General features: G+C 40.2%; 1 protein-coding gene across 1 annotated transcript in view; it reads right to left on the bottom strand.

The window, feature by feature from the left end:
- The window catches only part of LOC142661487 (visinin-like), a 102,142-nt gene extending 81,473 nt beyond the window's left edge, over positions 1 to 20,669 (bottom strand). Inside the window, exon 1 of the mRNA XM_075838892.1 lies at positions 20,263 to 20,669. Within this exon, the coding sequence (XP_075695007.1) occupies positions 20,263 to 20,643 (381 nt within the window). The 5' untranslated portion in view covers positions 20,644 to 20,669. The remainder of the gene's footprint in view (positions 1 to 20,262) is intronic.
- Positions 20,670 to 21,005: the final 336 nt, after the last annotated feature.

Genomic DNA, 21,005 nt, shown 5'->3' on the forward strand with positions numbered 1-21,005 from the left:
ATGGCGTTATCTACAGGGGGGCTGTATGGCGTTATCTACAGAGGGAGTCTGTATGGCGTTATCTACAGGGGGGCTGTATGGCGTTATCTGCAGGGGCTGTGTATGGTGCTATCTATAGGGGGGCGCTGTGTGGTGGAATCTATAGGGAGGCACTATCTACAAGGGGGGGGGGGGTTGTGTGATACCCAGCAGAGGGGGGGCCCCAGTCAAAAGTTTGCTATGGGGCCCAGTCTTTCCTAGTTACGCCCCTGGTTATCGCTGTATGTTATCTCTGGTGTTACATATGATTGCAGGTAATACTGCTTGTAACAGGTTGAGGGGGTTAATCTGCCAATGGAGATCTATCCATAGACACCTATTAAGGGGTTAACATAGGGTCTTCCCTCCACACAGGTGGAGGGTAATTAACTAAGAGAAAAACACTGCTGGGTGTGTGTGTCAGAGAGGAGCAGAGAAGGTGAAGACTGGTTTTCTACTGAACAGATCTGACATTTACAGAGGGGTGAAAGCTAACCCCTGCAGAGGGCTGGACTGTGTGTGCTAGACCTGGACTTTTGTTACGTGAAACATTTCTTGCTATTCTAACCTTTGTGTATGCTGATGAGGCACGCTACCGTTGTGTTTATTGGAGTTCCCTGACTGAAAGAGAAATAAAGCTTCTAGGAATAGATATTATGTACTAGATGTGGCAATAATCTACTCGACTTCCCAATTCAAAGGCATTTTCCTTAAGAAAAAATTATTAGTTTTTATTAGATAAAACATTTATTTATTCTTCTAAAACTTTTTTTTTTTTACACTTACTAGGGGACTAGAAGATCTGATCTTCTGATTCCCTGTACAATACACTGCTTATACTTATGTAGTGCAGTGTATTGTAACTGTCATTTTAAAACTGACCATCAGTCTATTAGGTCCTGCCTTTGGCCGACCAGGAAGTCGTTGCTAAACTTGGCCAATGGGGTGCAGAGGGTGCCCCCTCCCTCTGTATTAATCACTTAAATACCGCTGTCACTATTGACAGCAGCATTTAAGGGGTTAAACGACAGTGATTGGAGAGAACAGTGATCGCAGCCGTTGCATCGGGATGTCTGCTGTATATTATAGCCGACACCCGCTGAAGATGAAGCGCGCACAGCTTCTGTGCCCGCTTCATCCTCAGGGCGTTACTATACACCCATTTGCGGGAAGTGGTTAATAAAAAGGTTTTTTTTTTACATGTCTTTCTCTGATCTCCTCACGGATCTCACAGAAAAGAGATCAGAGAAAGTGACAGGAGGTTTCTCCTGTAGACCACGTCAGAGACGACTGTGATTGGTCAGTCTCTGTAGAAATCGCCGGCATGGGGGCCTGCTGATTCGTCCCCAGGCCGGTAACAGAGACGATTGGCTGTCAATGACAGCTGCCGTCACTGTCTTATCACTATGTGAAAACAGAGAAAAGAGAACCTGTTAAAAATTTTAATCCCACCCCTGTTCCACCCATTTTACATTATGTGAAGGATTTATTCATCACCCCAATCTGTTCATAGAGAGTTTCATGGCAATGTTTTGTAAATGCAAGGTTTCTGTACTCTATTCATATTTCTGGATAACTTTATTCTATTGAAGAGTTCAAAATCTGTTCTATATTTAAAGAAAAAACATCCATGTGAAAGTCAAACTTAAAAAGACTTTCCTAGATGTAATTTTAGAAATTGGATTGTAAAATGTTAATTCTCTACAAAATAAAACGTTACAAAGGGAGGGTAGGGGCTGGCAGGGCATGTATTTTGTTCTAAGGTGCACCAAGAAGCCACTCTGCTTTGGTCAAGGTATGTAGAAATGGGGCTGGTGCATTAATCAGAATCTTTGCCCCGGGTGAAGGAAAGCCTAGCTATGACTCTATTACTGTTATGAAAACAGTAGGCACCACTAATATAAGGTTGGGATGCTCCATATGTGTCAGTATTATCATAAGCAAAAGGAAAGATGACATATAAATATAACCATGTACACCCAATAACGTATAGTAAATCTTTATTTATTTTCTTTCTTTCCGACCGCCCAGGACCAAAATCTATATCAACGTCTTTTAGCATTGCTGTAGAAAAAAGTTTGTAGGCGTATAACCACAGGGCCTTTGAATGCAGAAATAGGGTCAAATTTGTAAGTGGGTGGGCTATGGTAGGCTAGGGGAGGGTCTGGTATTCTAGGGTGGGTTATATATATCTCCCCCCCTCACGTTTTCCTCTTATTGCGAGGAAAGTTTGTTTTCTATCACTTCCTGCATCATGTCTATTAAGTTCAACCAAGGGATGGGAAACTGGGAAGGGATGAAACTAAAATACTACACATTGACGTTGGAGCCGATATTTTTTCGTTCTAGGAAATTATCTATGCCTTTTTTAAAGCCATCTACTCTCCCTGCTGTGACCTGCTCATGCAGTAGGCTATTCCACAAATTCACACAGATTCCACAGTTCTCACAGTACAGAAGGCTACTTACCTCTACAGATTGAACCTTTCTTTCTCCAGACGGAGGGAGCTGCCCCTTGTTTTGAGGGGGTTTTACATGGAACAGGATTTCACTATGTTTCTTGTATGGGCCATTCATATATTTATATAAGTTAATCATGTCCTCCTCGTCTCTTTTCAAGGCTAAATAGGTTTAATTATTTTAATCTTTCCTCATAACTTAGATTCTCCATGCCCCTTATTAGTTTAGTTGCTTTTCTTTGTATTTTTTCCAACTCCAGTGCATCCTTTCTATGAACTGGAGCCCAGAACTGAACTGCATATTCTAGATGAGGCCTTACTAATGATTTGTAAAGTGGTAATATTACATCCCTGTCCCGTGAGTCCATTAGACTCTTTTAATACACGAAAATATCTTGCTGGCCTTTGAAGCAGCTGATTGACATTGCATGCTGTTATCTAGTTTATGATCTACAAGTACACCCAGATCCTTATCAACAAGTGACTCCCCCAGTAAACTTCCCCCTAGGACATATAATGCATGCAGGTTGTTGGTACCCAGATACATAACTTTACATTTATCTACATTAAACTTCATTTGCCAAGTAATGCCCAAATATTTAGTGTGTTCAAATCAGATTGCAACTTACGAACATCTTCCATAGACTGAACAATATTTCATAGCTTGGTGTCATCTGCGAAAATGGAAATAGTGCTATTGATCCCATCCTCTATATCATTAATAAATAAGTTGAATAATAGTGGTCCCAGCACAGAACCCTGGGGTACACCACTTATAACCGGGGACCATTTAGAGTAGGAATCATTGACCACAACTCTCTGGAAACGGTCCTTGAGCCAATTCTCAATCCAATTAAACTATATCTTCTAAACCTATAGTCCTTAATTTACCCATTAGACGTCTATGAGGGACAGTGTCAAATGCCTTTGCAAAGTCCAAAAACACTACATCGACAGCGACCGCTCTGTCTAGGCTTCTGCTCACCTCTTCATAAAAACAAATCAGGTTGGTTTGACAAATTCTGTCCTTATTAAAACCGTGCTGGCTGTCACTTATAATACTATTTTTTGTCGCATAATCCTGTATATAGTCCCTCAATAGCCCCTCAAACATTTTCCCTACGATGGATGTTAAGCTTTCTGGTCTATAATTACCCGGGGAAGACCTAGAGCCCTTTTTAAAAATAGGCACCACATTTGCCCTGCGCCAGTCCCTTGGCACTATACCAGTCACTAGAGAATCTCTAAATATTATGAAGAGGGGGACAGAAATAACTGACCTAAGCTCTTTAATAACTCTAGTGTGTAACCCATCTGGTCCCGGGCCTTGTGTACATTTATTTTATTTAACTTAGCTTGGACATATCTACATTCAACCAATTCAGTATATCAATTGATATATTAACAACACTGGCTGCGGCTACATCAGCTGCTCCTTCTTCTGTTGTATATACAGAGCTAAAGAACCAATTTAGTAACTTTGCCTTCTCTTGATCCCCTGTGACTAACTCCCCATTACCACTATTCAGGGGTCCTACATGTTCAGACCTTGGCTTTTTTGCATTTAGATACTTGAAGAATTTTTTGGGGATTTGTTTTACTATCCTTGGCCACCTGCCATTCATTTTGTATTTTTGCTTATTTTATTACCTTTTTACAGATTTTATTAATTAAGCTCTTTATAATTACCAAAGGCTACAGCTGTACCCTCAGATTTATATTTTTCAAATGCCCTTTTTTTTTATCATATATTGCCCTTTTTACAGAAGGTGTAAGCCATGTGGGGTTTCATTTTAGTCGTTTATACTTGTTACCTATAGGAATAAATTTGGCACTATAATTACCCAAATTAGATATTAAATCTATATCCTGAATTGCAGCCCTCATCCTGGGAAAATTGGCCTTCTTAAAATTAAGTGTTTTTGCCCTCCCAGCCTGTGTTTGTTTTTTTACAGTTTAGGTAAAATGTAACTATATTGTGATCACTGTTACCGAGGTTTTCACGAACATTGACATTCCCAACAAGCTCTGCATTAATAAAAATGACCAGATCCAACAGAGCTTCACCTCCTAGTCAGGTCTTCCACAAACTGGCCCATAAAATTTTCCTGCAACAGGTTGAGGAAATTTCTCCCCTTTGCAGTTGAAGCCGAACCATGACCCCAATTTATATCCCTGTTTTCAAAATCTCCCATTATCACTACAGTACCAGCCTGTGCTGCCCACTCCATTTGTTTATATAGCTGATATTCCATCTCCTCAGTTATATTGGGGGGTCTATAGATTACACCAAAAGTAATTTTTTCAGTGTTTACCGCCCTTTGTAATTCCACCCACAAGGTTTCAATCTCCTCACAATCTTCACCCACTATTGTCTCTTTCACACACACACCTTCATATCACTTCTCACATACAGAAATACACCCCCGCCTTTCCTATTTGCCTGTCTTTCCGAAACCGTGTAAAACCAAGTAGATTTACAGCCCAGTCAAGTGAACAGTCTAGCCATGTTTCAGCAACACCAACTATATCAATATGTTCCTCCAGTACCAAGGCCTCTAGCTCCCCCATTTTGCTTGCTAGACTTCTGCCATTTGTGAACATACACTTTAACTTGCCTTTCAATTTCTCACTTTCAGTATCAGAAATGTGATTATTTGACATTATTTGGGCATTATTGTTTTCATTGCTGTTTTGTAACAAAAGGATCTACTTATCATGTTGTGTAGTCCCCCAACAGTCTATTTCTCCCCTTACCAATTTAGTCTGACCTCTCTCTAACCTAACTAACTTTATTTTCTACATTGACCTTCCTCCTCAGCCCTAGTTTAAATACTCTGCCTCCCCAGCTAGAATTCTCTCCCCCAGTCCAGCGCCCCTTTTCCATTTAGGTGCAAATCATCTGCAGAATACAGTTTGTACCCCAATGAAAAGTCAGCCCAGTGCTCTAGGAACCCAAAGCCTTCTCCTCTACACCAAGACTTAAGCCATACATTTAACTCCCTGAGCTACCACTGTCTTTCCCTTCAGCTTGTTGCCTAATTCTTTAAAATTATTCTTAAGGCTCCTCCACCCACTATTTATTCTGTCGTTGGTTCCCACATAGACCACGACAGCTGGATCATCACCAGCCCCTCCCAGTAATTTATCCACCCATTCCACCGCATGTCGAACCCTGGCACCAGGTAGACAGCAAACCATTCGGTTGAGGCGGTCTTGGCGACAAATTATTCTATCCGTCGTCCTGATTATAGAATCCCCTACAACTACCAATTGTCTGGCCTTACCTGCATTACCATCCTGCCGACTACTAGCTGGGCTGTTCTCCTGGCTGTTAGGGAGGTCAGTATCCACTAGGGCTGCCATTTCTGAGACTGACACCCTCACATCATCACCCAACTTCGCAATTTTGCTTGGAATATCAGAAACAGGATTGGCCTTCCTTTTTTTGGACCCCTTTCTACTGCCCCTAACTACATTAACCCAGCTACTTGCCTGGTCCTGCTGACCCATGTCTATACCCTCCAGTTCTACCCCACTAACTGCTTGCTCAGTGAGCAGCATGCTCCGCTCAAGATTGTCTATCGCCCTCAGTGTTGCATTTTGCTCCTCTAGATCTCTAATGTGAGCTTCCAGGTGAACAGCATGCTCACATCTGCCATAGAGTTATTCACCCTGGAACTCCGTCTCCAGTCATGGATACATATGGCAAACTGTGCACTGAAGTAAAACTCCAATCTTGCTGTCCATTATCCCAGTTACAAAAAAGCAGTGAACAATTGTTAAAGTGTAATAAAAGAAGAGTACTTACATGGGCTTTAACTCCAGTTTAGTAACTCCACTTGATATACAAGCCACTATTTTTAGCAAGGCCAAAGCAGAGCAAGCTCAACTGAGTCCTGCAGGCTAATTTATATCACCTGACAACAGTTAACCCCTCCCCATAGTCAGCTGCACAACAGGACAGAAGCTAAGAAGGAAAAATGGTTTTAAATTGTGTCAGTTTTGCTAACTTCTATTAGCAAGCACTCAATTCAAATATCAACACAGTTTCACACACAGGAACACAGCAACCAATCCGGTTTAGGAGCTCCACTTGAAATACAAGACACTTAATTTAGCAAGACCAAAACAGAGCAAACTATATATATGTATATATATATATATAAATATATATATATATATATATATATATATATATATATATATATATATATATATATATATATATATATATATTTTAATATCCCCCTCTTTCGTTTTCCTCTCATTACAAGGAAACATAGCTACCCTCCCTCCCCTTTTTCATTTTACTGTTTTTAGTGTTGGTTTTGGAGTGCTTGTGTAGTGGAAAGTGTTTTTGTTTTTTTTTAATAAATAAATTAATTGTCACAGTTGGTGGTTTTTCTATAATAAACAGTCTACCCACAAGCTCCTGAGAAGGGCTGTTTCACATTTGGGTACTACAGACTGAGGCCTCATGCACACGACCGTAAAAACTCCCGTTATTACGGGTCGTAATTACGACCCGTAATAACGGGCTCATAGACTTCTATTGGCGACGGGTGCCTTCCCGTTTTCTCACGGGAAGGTGCCCGTGCCGTTGAAAAAGATAGAACATGTCCTATTTCAGGCCGTAATAACGGCACGGACAGTCCATAGAAGTCTATGGAGCTCTCGTAATGACGGGTGGCTACATGTGTGCACCCGTCATTACGGCAGCGTTGCTAAGCGACGTCAGTAAATAGTCACTGTCCAGGGAGCTGAAAGAGTTAACTGATCGGCAGTAACTCTTTCAGCACCCTGGACAGTGACTACCGATCAGTATAAACCTGTAAAAAATAAAAATAAAAGACGTTCATACTTACCGACAACTTCCTGCTTCCTCCAGTCCGGTCTCCCGCCCGTTGCCTTGGTGACGCGTCCCTCTCGACATCCGGCCCGACGTCCTGGATGACGTTTCAGGCCATGTGACCGCTGCAGCCAATCACAGGTCAATCACAGGCTGCAGCGGTCACATGGACTGCCGCGTCATCCAGGGATGTCGGGCTGGATGTGAAGAGAGGGACGCGTCACCAAGACAACGGCCGGGTAAGTATGAATTTCTTTAACTTTTATTACAGAAAAGGCTGTCCCTTCTCTCTATCCTGCACTGATAGAGAGAAGGGGCTGCCGATTAGTGCAGTGCTATTTTGCCGCCAAAAACGTGCCCGTAAATACGGGTGGAATACGGGTGACACCGGACCCATATTTACGGGCACGGGTTCGTAAATACTGGTGCAAAACGGGTGGAATACGTGTGACACCGGACCCGTATTTACGCCAGTATTTACGGGTGGGAAAAAATACGGTCGTGTGCATGAGGCCTGAGAGATAATCAGGGTTCTTTGTAAATATTGTTATTTTATTGTGTGTTTGCACAATGTTATATTTAATAAATAACTGTGGACCACCCCGAGTCAACCCACTTTAAATATTAATTAGGGCCTGTTCACATCAGCGTTCGGGTTCCGTTCTTTGGTTCCTATCAGCCTTTCCGTCAGAGGAACCGATGAACGGAAACTCTAGCTTCTGTTTGCAGTTCCATTGATTGCAGTGGCAATGCTTCCATTTCAGTTTGTTTTGCCCGAACGCTGATGTAAACCGACCCTTAACCCCTTAATGACCAGCCTATTTTGGACCTTAATGACCAAGCTATTTTTTACGTTTTTCAATCGTCGCATTCCAAGAGCTATAACCTTTTTATTTTTGCGTCGACATAGCTGTATAAGGTCTTGTTTTTTGCGGGACAAGTTGTATTTTTTAATAGCACCATTTTGAGGTACATATTATTTATTGATTAACTTTTATTAACTTTTTTTTGGGGGGGAATAGAAAAAAATCTGAAATTTCGCCACACTTTTTTGCGTCCTAAATTTACGCCGTTTACCGTGTGGTATAAATAACACAATAACTTTATTCAGCGGGTTGTTACGATTGCAACGATACCAAATTTGTATAGTTTTTGTATGTTTTACTACTTTTACACAGTAAAAACATTTTTTTTTCTAAATTATTTGTTTTTATGTCTCCATATTTGAAGAGCCGTAACGTTTTTATTTTTTCGCCGATGCGGTTGTATGAGGGCTTTTTTTTTGCGGGACGACTTGTAGTTTTTATTGGTACAATTTTTGAGTAGATGCGACTTTTTGATCACTTTTTAATCACATTTTTTTCAATTCAGGATTCACAGAAAACAGCAATTTTTCTGTCGTTTTTTATTTAATTTTTTTACAGCGTTCACCGTGCGGGTCAAATAATGTAATAGATTTATAGTCGGGGTCGTTACGGACGCGGCGATACCAAATATGTGTAACTTTTTTACTTTATTTTGGTTTTTTAATAGTAAAGCAGTTTGTAAGGGGAAAAAGTGGGTTTTTCTTTTTTTTTTCACATTTTTCTTTTATTAACTTTATTCAACTTTTTTTTTTACTTTTTTACTAGTCCCACTAGGGGACTATAATATGCAATTCTGCGATCGCTATTATAATACACTGCAATACTTCTGTATTGCAGTGTATTATGCCTGTCCGTTTAAAACGGACAGGCATCTGCTAGGTCATGCCTCCGGCATGATCTAGCAGGCATTCGCTCCAGGCAGACCTGGGGGCCTTTATTAGGCCCCCGGCTGCCATGGGAGACACTGACACTCGGCGATCGTATCGCCGGGTGTCGGTGGGGGAGAGAGGGAGCTTCCTCCCTCTCTCCAAAACCACTCAGATGCGGTGCTCGCTATTGAGCACCGCATCTGAGGGGTTAAACGGGTGAGATCGATACTAATATCGATCTCACCCGGCAGAGCAGGGAATCTCCGAGCCCTCAGCTGCCTCTAGCAGCTGGGAGCAGGGAGATTTGACTTCTCCCTGCTCTGTTTACTTATTCCGATGCCGCGACGTAAAAAGTCTATGGCATCGGAATAAGGCCCGTTAGTGACCGACGTAGAAACACGATGGGCCGGTCACTAACGGGTTAATCTCTTGTGTATTTATTTGATTTAATCACCTAGTCTATTATGGTAGCTATGCTTGTAATTTACACTCATTCTCTAAGCAGAGGCTGTTACTAATAGCTCCTGTTCTTAAAAAAGCCTGCTGACTGCAACTGTGTTTGAAGGTAACTCCGACCACAGCTGTTTAACACTTTAATTGCCGCAGTCTGTGACCAGAGAATGATAAACAAAAATAAAATAAAAAAAATGTCAAAAGTCATTATTTTGTATAAAATATATTTTTCCCATAGATTACATAAAAAAACTACACATATCTGGTATCTACACGACTGAAACAACCTAAAGAATTAAATTAACAGGTTATTTAGCGTGAATAAATAATAAAAAAAAAAAATGGTAAAAATCACTTTTTTTTATATTCACACTGAAAAAATGCATTACATAAATTACACAGTAGTTTATTTGTACTCCCCAAACTGTGCAGGAGTTCAAATTCAGCGACGTCAATGAAAAAATAAAAAAAGTTATGGATGAAATGGATGAAGGCTGGTCCTCATAGGCTTCCTGCCAGAGTGACTGTCACGTCACAATGACAGTTAGAATACATTACACTACGTAGGTAGTGTAATGTTTTATAGCAGCCATCAGAGCTAGTGGGACAAGTAAAAAAAAGTATAAATAAGTTAATATAAATGTTTTGTAAAAGTTTAAAAATAAAACGTATAAGTTACATAAACGAAAAATGCTTTTTTTCCTGTAAGTGTTTTCGCCCCATAGTGTTTTTACGTCGGTCACTAACGGGCTTTATTCCGATGCAATAGACTTTTTACGTCACTGCATCAGAATAAGTAAATAGAGCAGGGAACTGTCAAATCTCACTGCTCTCAGCTGCCAGAAGTAGTTGAGGACTGGGGGCATCCCTGCTCCACCGGGTGAGATCGATATTAGTATTATCGATCTCACCCGTTTAACCCTTCAGATGCGGTGCTCAATAGCGTGCACCGCATCTGAGTGCTTTTGGAGAGAGGGAGGGAGCTCCCTCTCATCCCACCGGCACCCGGCGATAAAATAGTCGAGTGTCTGTGTCTCTGATGGTAGCCGGGGGCCTAATAAAGGCTCCCAGGTCTGCCTGTAGTGAATGCCTGCTAGATCATGCCTCTGATCATGTTCTTTTACACGGACAGGCATAATACACTGCAATACAAAAGTATTGCAGTGTATTATAAAAGCGATCGTAGGATCGCATAGTCAAGTCCCCTAGTGGGACTAGTAAAAAAGTAAAAAAAAGTTTAATAAAAAGTGAAAAAAAAATTGAAAAACCCACTTTTCCCCCTTACAAACTGCTTTATTATTAACAAACAAAATAAAGTAAAAAAAGTTACACATATTTGGTATCGCCGCGTCTGTAACGACCCCAACTATAAACTTATTACATCATTTAACCCGCACGGTGAACGTCGTAAAAAATAAAATAAAAAAACATGCAAAAATTGTTGTTTTCTTTGAATCCAGCCTTAAAAAAAAATTTGATAAAAAGTGATCAAAAAGTCGCATCTACTCCAAAATGGTACTGATAAAAACTACAAGTTATCTCTCAAAAAAAAGCCCACCTATAATGGCATTGGCGAAAAAATAAAAACGTTACTCCTCTTCAAATATGGAAACACAAAAACAAATAATTTTGAAAAAAAAAAAGTGTTTTCACTGTGTAAAAGTAGTAAAACATACAAAAACTATACAACCCACTGAATAAAGCTATTGTGTTATTTATACCACACGGTAAACGGCGTAAATTTAGGATGCAAAAAAGTGTGGCGAACTTGTTTTGTTTTTTCTATTCCCCCCCAAAAAAGTTAATAAAAGTTAATCAATAAATTCTATGTACCCCAAAATGGTGCTATTAGAAATTATAACTTGTCCCACAAAAAACAAGACCTTATACAGCTATGTCGACGCAAAAATAGAAAGGTTATAGCTCTTAGAATGAGACGAGGGAAAAACTTAAAAAATGGCTTGGTCATTAAGGTCTAAAATAGGCTGGTCATTAAGGGGTTAAAGGAAAAAATTAGCACATTACAAAAAGTACACATATTTAGTATCACCGCGTTTGTAACGACCCAAACTATAAAACTATAATGTTATTTTTCCTGCACGGTAAACACCGCAAAAAAATATAAGTGAAAAAACAATGCCAGAACCACTATTTATTGGTATCCACCCCTCCCAAAATATACAATAAAAAGTGATCAAAAAGTTGCATGCACCCCAAAATAGTACCAATAAAAACTATAACCCGTCTGGCCAAAAAACAAGCTATTACACAGCTTTTTTGACTGAAAAATAAAAAAGTTATGACTCTCAGAATATGGTGACACAAAAAATAAATTATTTTATAAAAAAGAAGTGATTTTATTGTGCAAACGCTGCAAAACATAAGGTAACTCCGACCACAGCTGTTTAACACTTTGATTGCCGCAGTCTGTGACCAGAGAATGATATAAAAAAATAAAAAAAATAAAATGTCAAGTCATTATTTAGTATAAAATATATTTTTACCATACATTACATAAAAAAACTACACATATCTGGTATCTAAACGACTGAAACAACCTAAAGAATTAAATTAACAGGTTATTTAGCGTGAATAAATAATTAAAAAAAAAATCTTAAAAATCACTTCTTTTTATATACACACTGAAAAAATGCATTACATAAATTACACAGTAGTTTATTTGTACTCCCCAAACTGTGCAGGAGTTCACATTCAGCCACGTCAATGAAAAAATAAAAAAAGTTATGGATGAAATGGATGAAGGCTGGTCCTCATAGGCTTCCTGCCAGAGTGACTGTCACGTCACAATGACAGTTAGAATACATTACACTACGTAGGTAGTGTAATGTATTATAGCAGACATCAGAGCTAGTGGGACAAGTAAAAAAATATATAAATAAGTTAATATAAATGTTTTGTAAAAGTTTAAAAATAAAACTTATAAGTTACAGAAACGAAAAATGCTTTTTTTCCTATAAGGCGGGATTCACACGACAGGGTTTCCCGGCCGGGTGCCGGCCATTCATAAATCGGCCGGCACCCGGCTGCATTAGGAATAATAGTCCCCTAATGGGGCTATTCACACAACCGATTTTTTGACGGCCGGGAAAACCGGCCGTCAAAAAACGGGACATACCCTATTTTCGGCCGGGTGCCCGGCCGCCCGGCTCCCATAGAAGTCTATGGGGCCGGGTAATACACGGCCATCACCGGAATGTGTCCCGAGTGATGGCCGGGTCTACCTGGGATTGGGGATTCCGCTACAGGAGAAGTGAGTGACTACACTGTCCATATATGGACACAGCGAAGTCACTCACTTCTTCAGCGGAATCCCCGACTCTATGGCCGGGGATTCCGCTACAGGAGAAGTGAGTGACTACACTGTCCATATATGGACACAGCGATGTCACTCACTTCTGCAGCGGAATCCCCGACTCTATGGCTGGGGATTCCGCTACAGGAGAAGTGCGTGACTACACTGTCCATATATGGACACAGCGAAGTCACTCACTTCTGCAGCGGAATCCCCGATTCTATGGCCGGGGATGCCGCTACAGGAGAAGTGCGTGACTACACTGTCCATATATGGACACAGCGAAGTCACTCACTTCTGTAGCGGAATTCCCGACCTGTGGCAGGGAATTCCTATCCAGGAGAAGTCAGTGACTACACTGTCCATATATGGACATTGAAGTCAGTGACTTCTCCTGGAAGGGGGGGGGATGGGTGCAACCTACAGGGGGCTGTGTGGCATCACCTACAGGGGACTGGGTGGCATCACCTACAGGGGGCAGGGTGGCATCACCTACAGGGGGCAGGGTGGCATCGCCTGCAGGGGTAAGGGTGGCATCACCTACATGGGGCTGGGTGGCATCACCTACAGGGGGCAGGGTGGCATCGCCTACAGGGTGCAGGGTGGCATCGCCTGCAGGGGGCTATGTGGCATCGCCTGCAGGGGGCTGTGTGGCATCGCCTACAGGGGGCAGAGTGGCATCGCCTACAGGGGGCAGGGTGGCATTGCCTACAGGGGGCAGGGTGGCATCACCTACAGGGGGCTGTGTGGCATCACCTACAGGGGGCTGTGTGGCATCACCTACAGGGGGCTTGGTGGCATCACCTACAGGGGACTTGGTGGCATCACCTACAGGGGACTTGGTGGCATCACCTACAGGGGGCTGGGTGGCATTACCTACAGGGGGCTGGGTGGCATTACCTACAGGGAGCTGGGTGGCATTACCTACAGGGGACAGGGTGGTATTCCTACAGGGGGCAGGGTGGTATCACCTGCAGGGGGCTGTGTGGCATCGCCTGCAGGGGGCTGTGTGGCATCGCCTGCAGGGGGCTGTGTGGCATTGCCTACAGGGGGAAGGGTGGCATCACCTACAGGGGGCAGGGTGACATCGCCTACAGGGGGCAGGGATGCATCACCTACAGGGGGCTGTGTGGCATCACCTACAGGGGGCTGTGTGGCATCACCTAAAGGGGGCTGTGTGGCATCGCCTACAGGGGGCAGGGTGGCATCGCCTACAGGGGGCAGGGTGGCATCGACTACAGGGGGCTGTGTGGCATCACCTACAGGGGGCTGTGTGGCATCACCTACAGGGGGCTGTGTGTCATCACCTACAGGGGGCTGTGTGGCATCACCTACAGGGGGCTGGGTGGCATTACCTACAGGGGGCTGGGTGGCATTACCTACTAGGGGGGCTGTGGCATTATCTACAAAGGGCTGTGTGTGGCAACAAATTTAAATGAAATTCATCCGATTTTAAAACGAACAGGGAAAAAAACGGATGCAAATCGGGTCCAAATCGGCCGGTAAAAACGGCAACTCGGCCCGGAACGGAATCGGAACGGATGCAAACCGGATGCAAACCGCCCGGGAAAATCGGCCAAAAACTGCCGATTTTCCCGGCCGACACTCGGACCCTGTCGTGTGTATGAGGCCTTAGTGTTTTATTAAAGGAAAAAAATTAGCATGACCCAAACTATAAAACTATAATGTTATTTTTCCTGCAAGGTGAACACCGCAAAAAAATATAAGTAAAAAACAATGCCAGAACCACTATTTATTGGTAGCCACCCCTCCCAAAATATACACTAAAAAGTAATCAAAAAGTTGTATGCACCCCAAAATAGTACCAATAAAAATTATAACCCGTCTGGCCAAAAAACAAGCGATTACACAGCTTTTTTGACTGAAAAATAAAAAAGTTATGGCTCTCAGAATATGGAGACACAAAAAATAAATTATTTTATAAAAAAAAAGTGATTTTATTGTGCAAACGCTGCAAAACATAAAAAAAACTATATACATATGGTATCGCTGTAATCGTATCGACCTGCAGAATAAAGTGAATTTGTCATCTATAGCTCAGGGTGACCGCTGTAAAAAAAAAGAATAAGAAACTTTGTCAGAATTGATGGTTTTTGGTCACCGTGCTTGCCAAAACATGGAATATAAAGTGATCAAGAAAAATGCATGTACCCCAAATTGTACCAATGAAAACTATAGATTGTCCTGCAACAAATAAGCCCTCACACAGCAGCATTGGAGGAAAAAAATAAATTATGGCTCCCAGATTATGGCGATGCAAAATGTGCAGTGTCCCAAAAGCTTAAATAAGCTGATAAATAAGCTTAAATAAGCTGATAAATGGCGACCATAAGATTGGTCGCCATTTATCAGTGAGACGCAGGCCACACATCTGCAGATTATTATTTATTTACCCCATTATTATACCCTTTTATTTTGCCCTGATGTACCTCGCACAAATTACATATGCCCCCACATTATAAACTGAAATACAAGTAAAACCCCAAACAGAACAACTACCAAGCTAAATCTGTGCTCCAAAAAGCTAAATGGTGCTCCCTCTCATGAGCCCTACAGCGTGCCCAAACAGTAGTTTATATTCCCAGATATGGCATCGCCATACCCGGGAGAACCCGATTAATATGTTGTGAGGTATTTGTCTTTAGTGACACAAACTGACCACAACATATTGTGCACTAAAATGGCATATCAGTGGAAAATGTTAATTTTCACTCCGCACCATCCGTTTCGCATTAACCCCTTCATGAACCACGACTTAATAGCATATCGTGGTGTGTGGGGGCAAATGTATGGAGCGAGCTCACCTGCTGAGCCCATGCTATACGTTGCGGGTGTCAGCTGTGTATTACAGCTGACACCTGGGACTAAGGCATCATTTACACGAGCGTAATATACGCGCGTGCGACGCGCGTGCTTTTCACGTGTGTCATACGCACCTATATTAAGCTATGGGGCAGTGCAGACAGTGCGTGAATTTTGCGCAGCGTGAGTGCGTTGCGTAAAACTCACGACATGTCCTTTTTTTTTGTGCGCTGTTCGCGCATCACGCACCCATTGAAGTCAATGGGTGCGTGAAAACCACGCAGGTCGCACGGAAGCACTTCCGTGCGAAATGTGTGATTCGCGCAACAGTTGTCAAACTCTGAATGTAAACAGAAAAGCACGTTGTGCTTTTCTGTTTACAAATATACAAACGGAGTGTCATAATGATGGCGGCTGCGCGAAAATCACGCAGCCGCGCATCGTACACTGATGACACACGCAGCTGTTAAGTGCCTTTTGCGCGCGCAAAACGCCACATTTTTTGCATGCGCAAAACGCACACACTCGTGTAAATCAGGCCTAACTGATAGGAACAGCTATCGCTCTGTTACAGGAGCCTGTAAAAATTACAATATACTGCAATACATTAGTATTGCAGTGTATTGTACCAGCGATCTAATAATTGCTGGTTCAAGTCCCCTAGGGGGACTAATAAAATGTGAAAAAAAAAATTATATTTAAAGTCCAAAAGAAAACCCTTTTCCCATTTTTTCGCTAAAGCAATGTAAAAAATAAAAAAAATACCCAAAATTGGTATAGCTGTGTCCGTAAACCTCTGAACTATTACAATATACCATTATTTAATTCGCACGGTGAACGCCGTAAATAATAAAGAATTTAAAACGCCAAAATCGCTGTTTTTTTGTCACCGTAGCACTAAAATAAATGTTAATAAAAAGTGCTAAAAAAATTGTATGTACCAAAAAATTATACCAATAAAAACTACAGCTGGTCCCGCAAAAAAATAATCCTTTACACCGCTCAATCGACCAAAACAATAAATTAAAGTTATGCCTCTCTGAATGTGGTGTAACAAAACAATTTATTTTTTTAATAAATTGTTTTTACTTAGTAAAAGTAGTAAAATATCAAAAAAATATATACCAATTTGGTTTCACCGTAATTGTATTGAGTTACAGAAAAAAATTAAGTTGTCGTTTTTACTTTTTAAAGCAGTGAAAACAAAACCCCCCAAAAAATGGAGGAATCTCAGTGTTTTTCAATTTCAGCCTGCAAATAATTTTATTTGTTTTTCCAGTACATTATATGGTACTTTAAATGGTGTCAATAGAAAATACAATTCCTCCCACAAGAAATAAGCCCTCACATGACTCTATTGACGGAAAAATAATAAATTCGGGGAGCGAAAAATGAAAATATAAAAGCAAAAAATGTATCAGTCCAGAAAGGGTTAATTAATTTCTAATTAAAAAAACCATTTATGACCACGTGTGGGGTATAGCCGTACACGAGAGAATTTGCTTTACAAATGTTTTGGTTCTTTTTCCTCCTTTTATCCTTTGTGAAATTAAATTTCACCATTTTATTGGAAATAATGTTGATATTCATTTTCACGGCCTAATTCTAATAAATTCTGCAAAAGACCTGTGGGGTTAAAATTCTCACTATACCCCTAGATAGATCCCTTAAGTGGTGTAGTTTCCCAAATGGGGTCACTTTTGGGGGGTTTCTACTGTTTTGGTCCCTCAGGGGTTTGCAAATGTGACATGACGGCCAAAAACCATTTCAGCTAAATTTGAGCTCCAAAGCCAAATAGCGCTCCTTCCCTTCTAAGCCCTTCTGTGGGTACAAACAACAGTTTATTACCACATATGGGATATTGCCATAATCGGGAAAAATAGCTTTAGAAATGCTGGGGTGTTTTTCTCCTTTATTCCTTTATTGTGAAAATTTAAGATTTCTACGTTTATCCAGAAAAAGTCGAATTTCACCTTCACAGACTAATTCAAATACATTTAGCCAAAAAACTGTGGGGTCAAAATGCTAACTACACTCCTAGATAAATTAATTTATGGGTTTAGTTTCCAAAATAGGGTCACTTTTTTTTTTTTTTTACTGTTTTGGCACCACATGGTGACTAAAATATATTTTTTTTAAAAAGGAGGCCCCAGAAACCACTAGGTGCTCCTTTGTTTCTCAGGCCGGTGTTTCAGTCCATTAGAACACTAGGGCCACATGTGGGATATTTCTAAAAACTACACAATCTGGGTAATATATATTTAGTTGCAGTGTAAAGTCTTCTGTGTTACAGAAAAAAACTGTATTGCAAATTATTTTTGGCAAAAAAGAATGACATTTGTAAATTTCACCTCTACTTTGCTTTAATTCCTGAGAAACGCCTGTTTGGTTAAAAACACTTTCTGAATGCTGTTTTGGATACTTTGAGGGGTGCAGTTTTCAAAATGGGATGAGTTATGGGGTCTATCTAATATATAAGGCCCTCAAATCCACTTTAGAACTGAACTGGTCCCTGAAAAAAGTGGCCTTTTGAAATTTTCTTGAAAATATGAGAAATTGCTGCTAAAGTTCTAAGCCTTTTAACGTCCTGGAAAAATAAAAGGATGTTAAAAAAATGATGCAAACATAAAGTACACATATGGGATATATGAAATAGTAACTATTTTGTGTGGTATTACTGTCTGTCTTACAGGCAGATACATTTAAATTTAGAAAAATTCAAACCTTTGCAAATTTTCTCTAAATTTTGGTGTTTTTCACACATAAATATTGAATTTATCGAACATTTTTTTTACTAACATAAATTACAATATGTCACGAGAAAACAATCTCCTAATCACTTGGATAGGTAAAAACATTCTCAAGTAATTACTACGTAAGTTAACACGTGTCAGATTTGAAAAAATCTCCTTCGTCATCAGGGCCAAAACAGGCTCAGTCTTGAAGGGGTTAAAGTAGCTAAAGTAATATATGCCTTATGCTAACACTGACAAAAGTATTGTTCCTGTATAAGGTATAAATAAGAATCATGCATAAGATTCAAACCGATATCTCCATAAATACCAAAGATACACACTATAATACAATACAGCTACTGTGAACAAGACATAGACTAAATTATAAAATTGTATTCTATTGTTTTACTACCAGTGTTATTTTATTGAATGAATAGACTAGGTTACATATAGTTACATAGTTAGTACGGCTGAAAAAAGACACATGTCCATCAAGTTCAACCAAGGGAAAATGTAATGTAGTATGAAGAAGTATCATGGGAATAAATGTTAATACATATTTAGCGAAAACACATTATATCATAAATGGGAAATGATGTCCCTGTATCGATTGCCACAATAATGTAAACTACTATATGTTGTATAAAAAATAAATACAGGAAACGCATCATCTACAATCCTATTGTTAGGTAGATGAAATCATTAAACCATTCTACTATGTTGAAGAATGATGTTATTTACTTGTTGTGCTTCTCTGCAGTCACAAAATATGTACATTCTCATTCTTACTCATTGTGAACACATGTATAAAGTAAAACCTAAACGTTTTTTTTGGGTGGGGTTTTGCTATATAATTTCCCCAGTGTGGCTTGTTTTATTATTTTTTATACAATTATGATACATAATAAAGATATTTAATATATACTTTTTTGTGGCTTTATTGCACTCTTTTATATGTATATGTTGAGTTCTGAGATATAGAGTGTGGCTTAAATAGCTTTTGCTTATGGTAACAATGCATTTATCTATTTGGATTGTTGTTTAACACACAGAGATATGTGCATGCACTTCGGTTTTTCTGACTAGTAAGTCGTGGCAGAGTTTTTCTTCCATAAACCCCTTAATTGTGCATAACTCAATAATAGGTCCTATGTAGCATAATTTGACTTCTGCTTCCCACTCCCTGGTTTTGGATTCTTCGCTTCTAATCTTTGTCCCAAAATGTTGGTAGTGACTTCTGGTTCTGATCTCTTAGTGCAGTTTACTAGGGGGACTAGTACTTTGCATTGTTATCGTTATATACTCTTTAATTCCCACTAGGAAATTTTGTATCTAAGACCTTTTCCTAATTTCCAATCCAAAAAAATTAAGTTTACAGCTTTTACTTACTCTATAACTTTTTATTATTTTGTTTGTATGATTCAAAACCAGCACATAAATAAGAAGTTAGGATCATGTTTTCTGGAGAAGCTGAAGGTAGGAATGCATGATGCAGTGATATGTGACTATTAGGCTCTGGCAGGGTTTACCAGAGACAATAGCCCAGCATGCGCAGCATCCGGTAAAATTACGTACACCCTAAACGTTTTTTTGGGGTGGGGTTTTGCTATAGAACTGTTTCCCTACGTTTAACCAAATATAATTTAATAATCCGTCCGGATTAATTAGAATCCGATCAACAACAGATCCGGTATAGCTGTCACGCCTCTGTGTTGAGTGGAAGTCATAGCGCAGGTGTGAACAGTGTCTTAGTAAACTCTTTAGAGCATTCTCACTTTTACATCAAATATAATAACTAATCTGCAGAATTTATAAAAAATTTTATTTTAGTCTCATTTTCTATTTCTCAGAATTAATTTAAAATATATACTTACTGTAATTATTTCAAGTACTTCAACTTTGCTGACCTCGCCATTCCTGTCAACATCAAACAAAGAAAATGCCCATTCCAACTTAAGGTTGGTTTTACCAGAAGAGGTGAGGTGAAGAGCAATGATGTATTCCCGAAAGTCCAGCGTGCCATCATCATTTGTGTCAAAACTGCGGAAAACGTGTCTTGCGTAGGTTTTGGGATCAGAGTTTGGAAAAAAGTTGCCATAGATTTTCTCAAAGTCTGTGCGAGATATCCTGCCATCTGGAGATTGCTTCTTAAAACTCTCATACCACTTGCAAAGTTCATCCTCTGAATACCTTGTATTTAACTTTAAATCATCAAGGATTTCTTTAGATAGGGCTCCGCTTTTACTGTTCCCCATTCTGTAAGTTTCACGTCACCTATTTTTCTGTGGTCACAGCAGTTTTTGATTGGTTAAATGCGAACGTCAAACCAGTGTTCATCCACAGACTAGATTTGAAGTAAAGATGTTAAGAGTCAGAGCTTCATCTTTTATAGACTCTTAAGATAATTACTACATCAGATAACAGAAGGCCAGCCCACTCCTCCCTACCTTACTGGAGTGTATGAGTAAAGGGCTTAGTGAAGCACATCTCCTTTTAAAGTAGGGAGATTTCAGTCCTGAGCAGATTTAGCCATATCTTTTATTTCCACCAGATGTTCGTTATCCATGCCCGCAACAACAACTGAACAAGGACGAGGAAGTAAGAACATTGTTTTGTT

Source organism: Rhinoderma darwinii, chromosome 10, assembly GCF_050947455.1.
Source record: "Rhinoderma darwinii isolate aRhiDar2 chromosome 10, aRhiDar2.hap1, whole genome shotgun sequence".
NCBI classification, from domain to species: domain Eukaryota; kingdom Metazoa; phylum Chordata; class Amphibia; order Anura; family Rhinodermatidae; genus Rhinoderma; species Rhinoderma darwinii.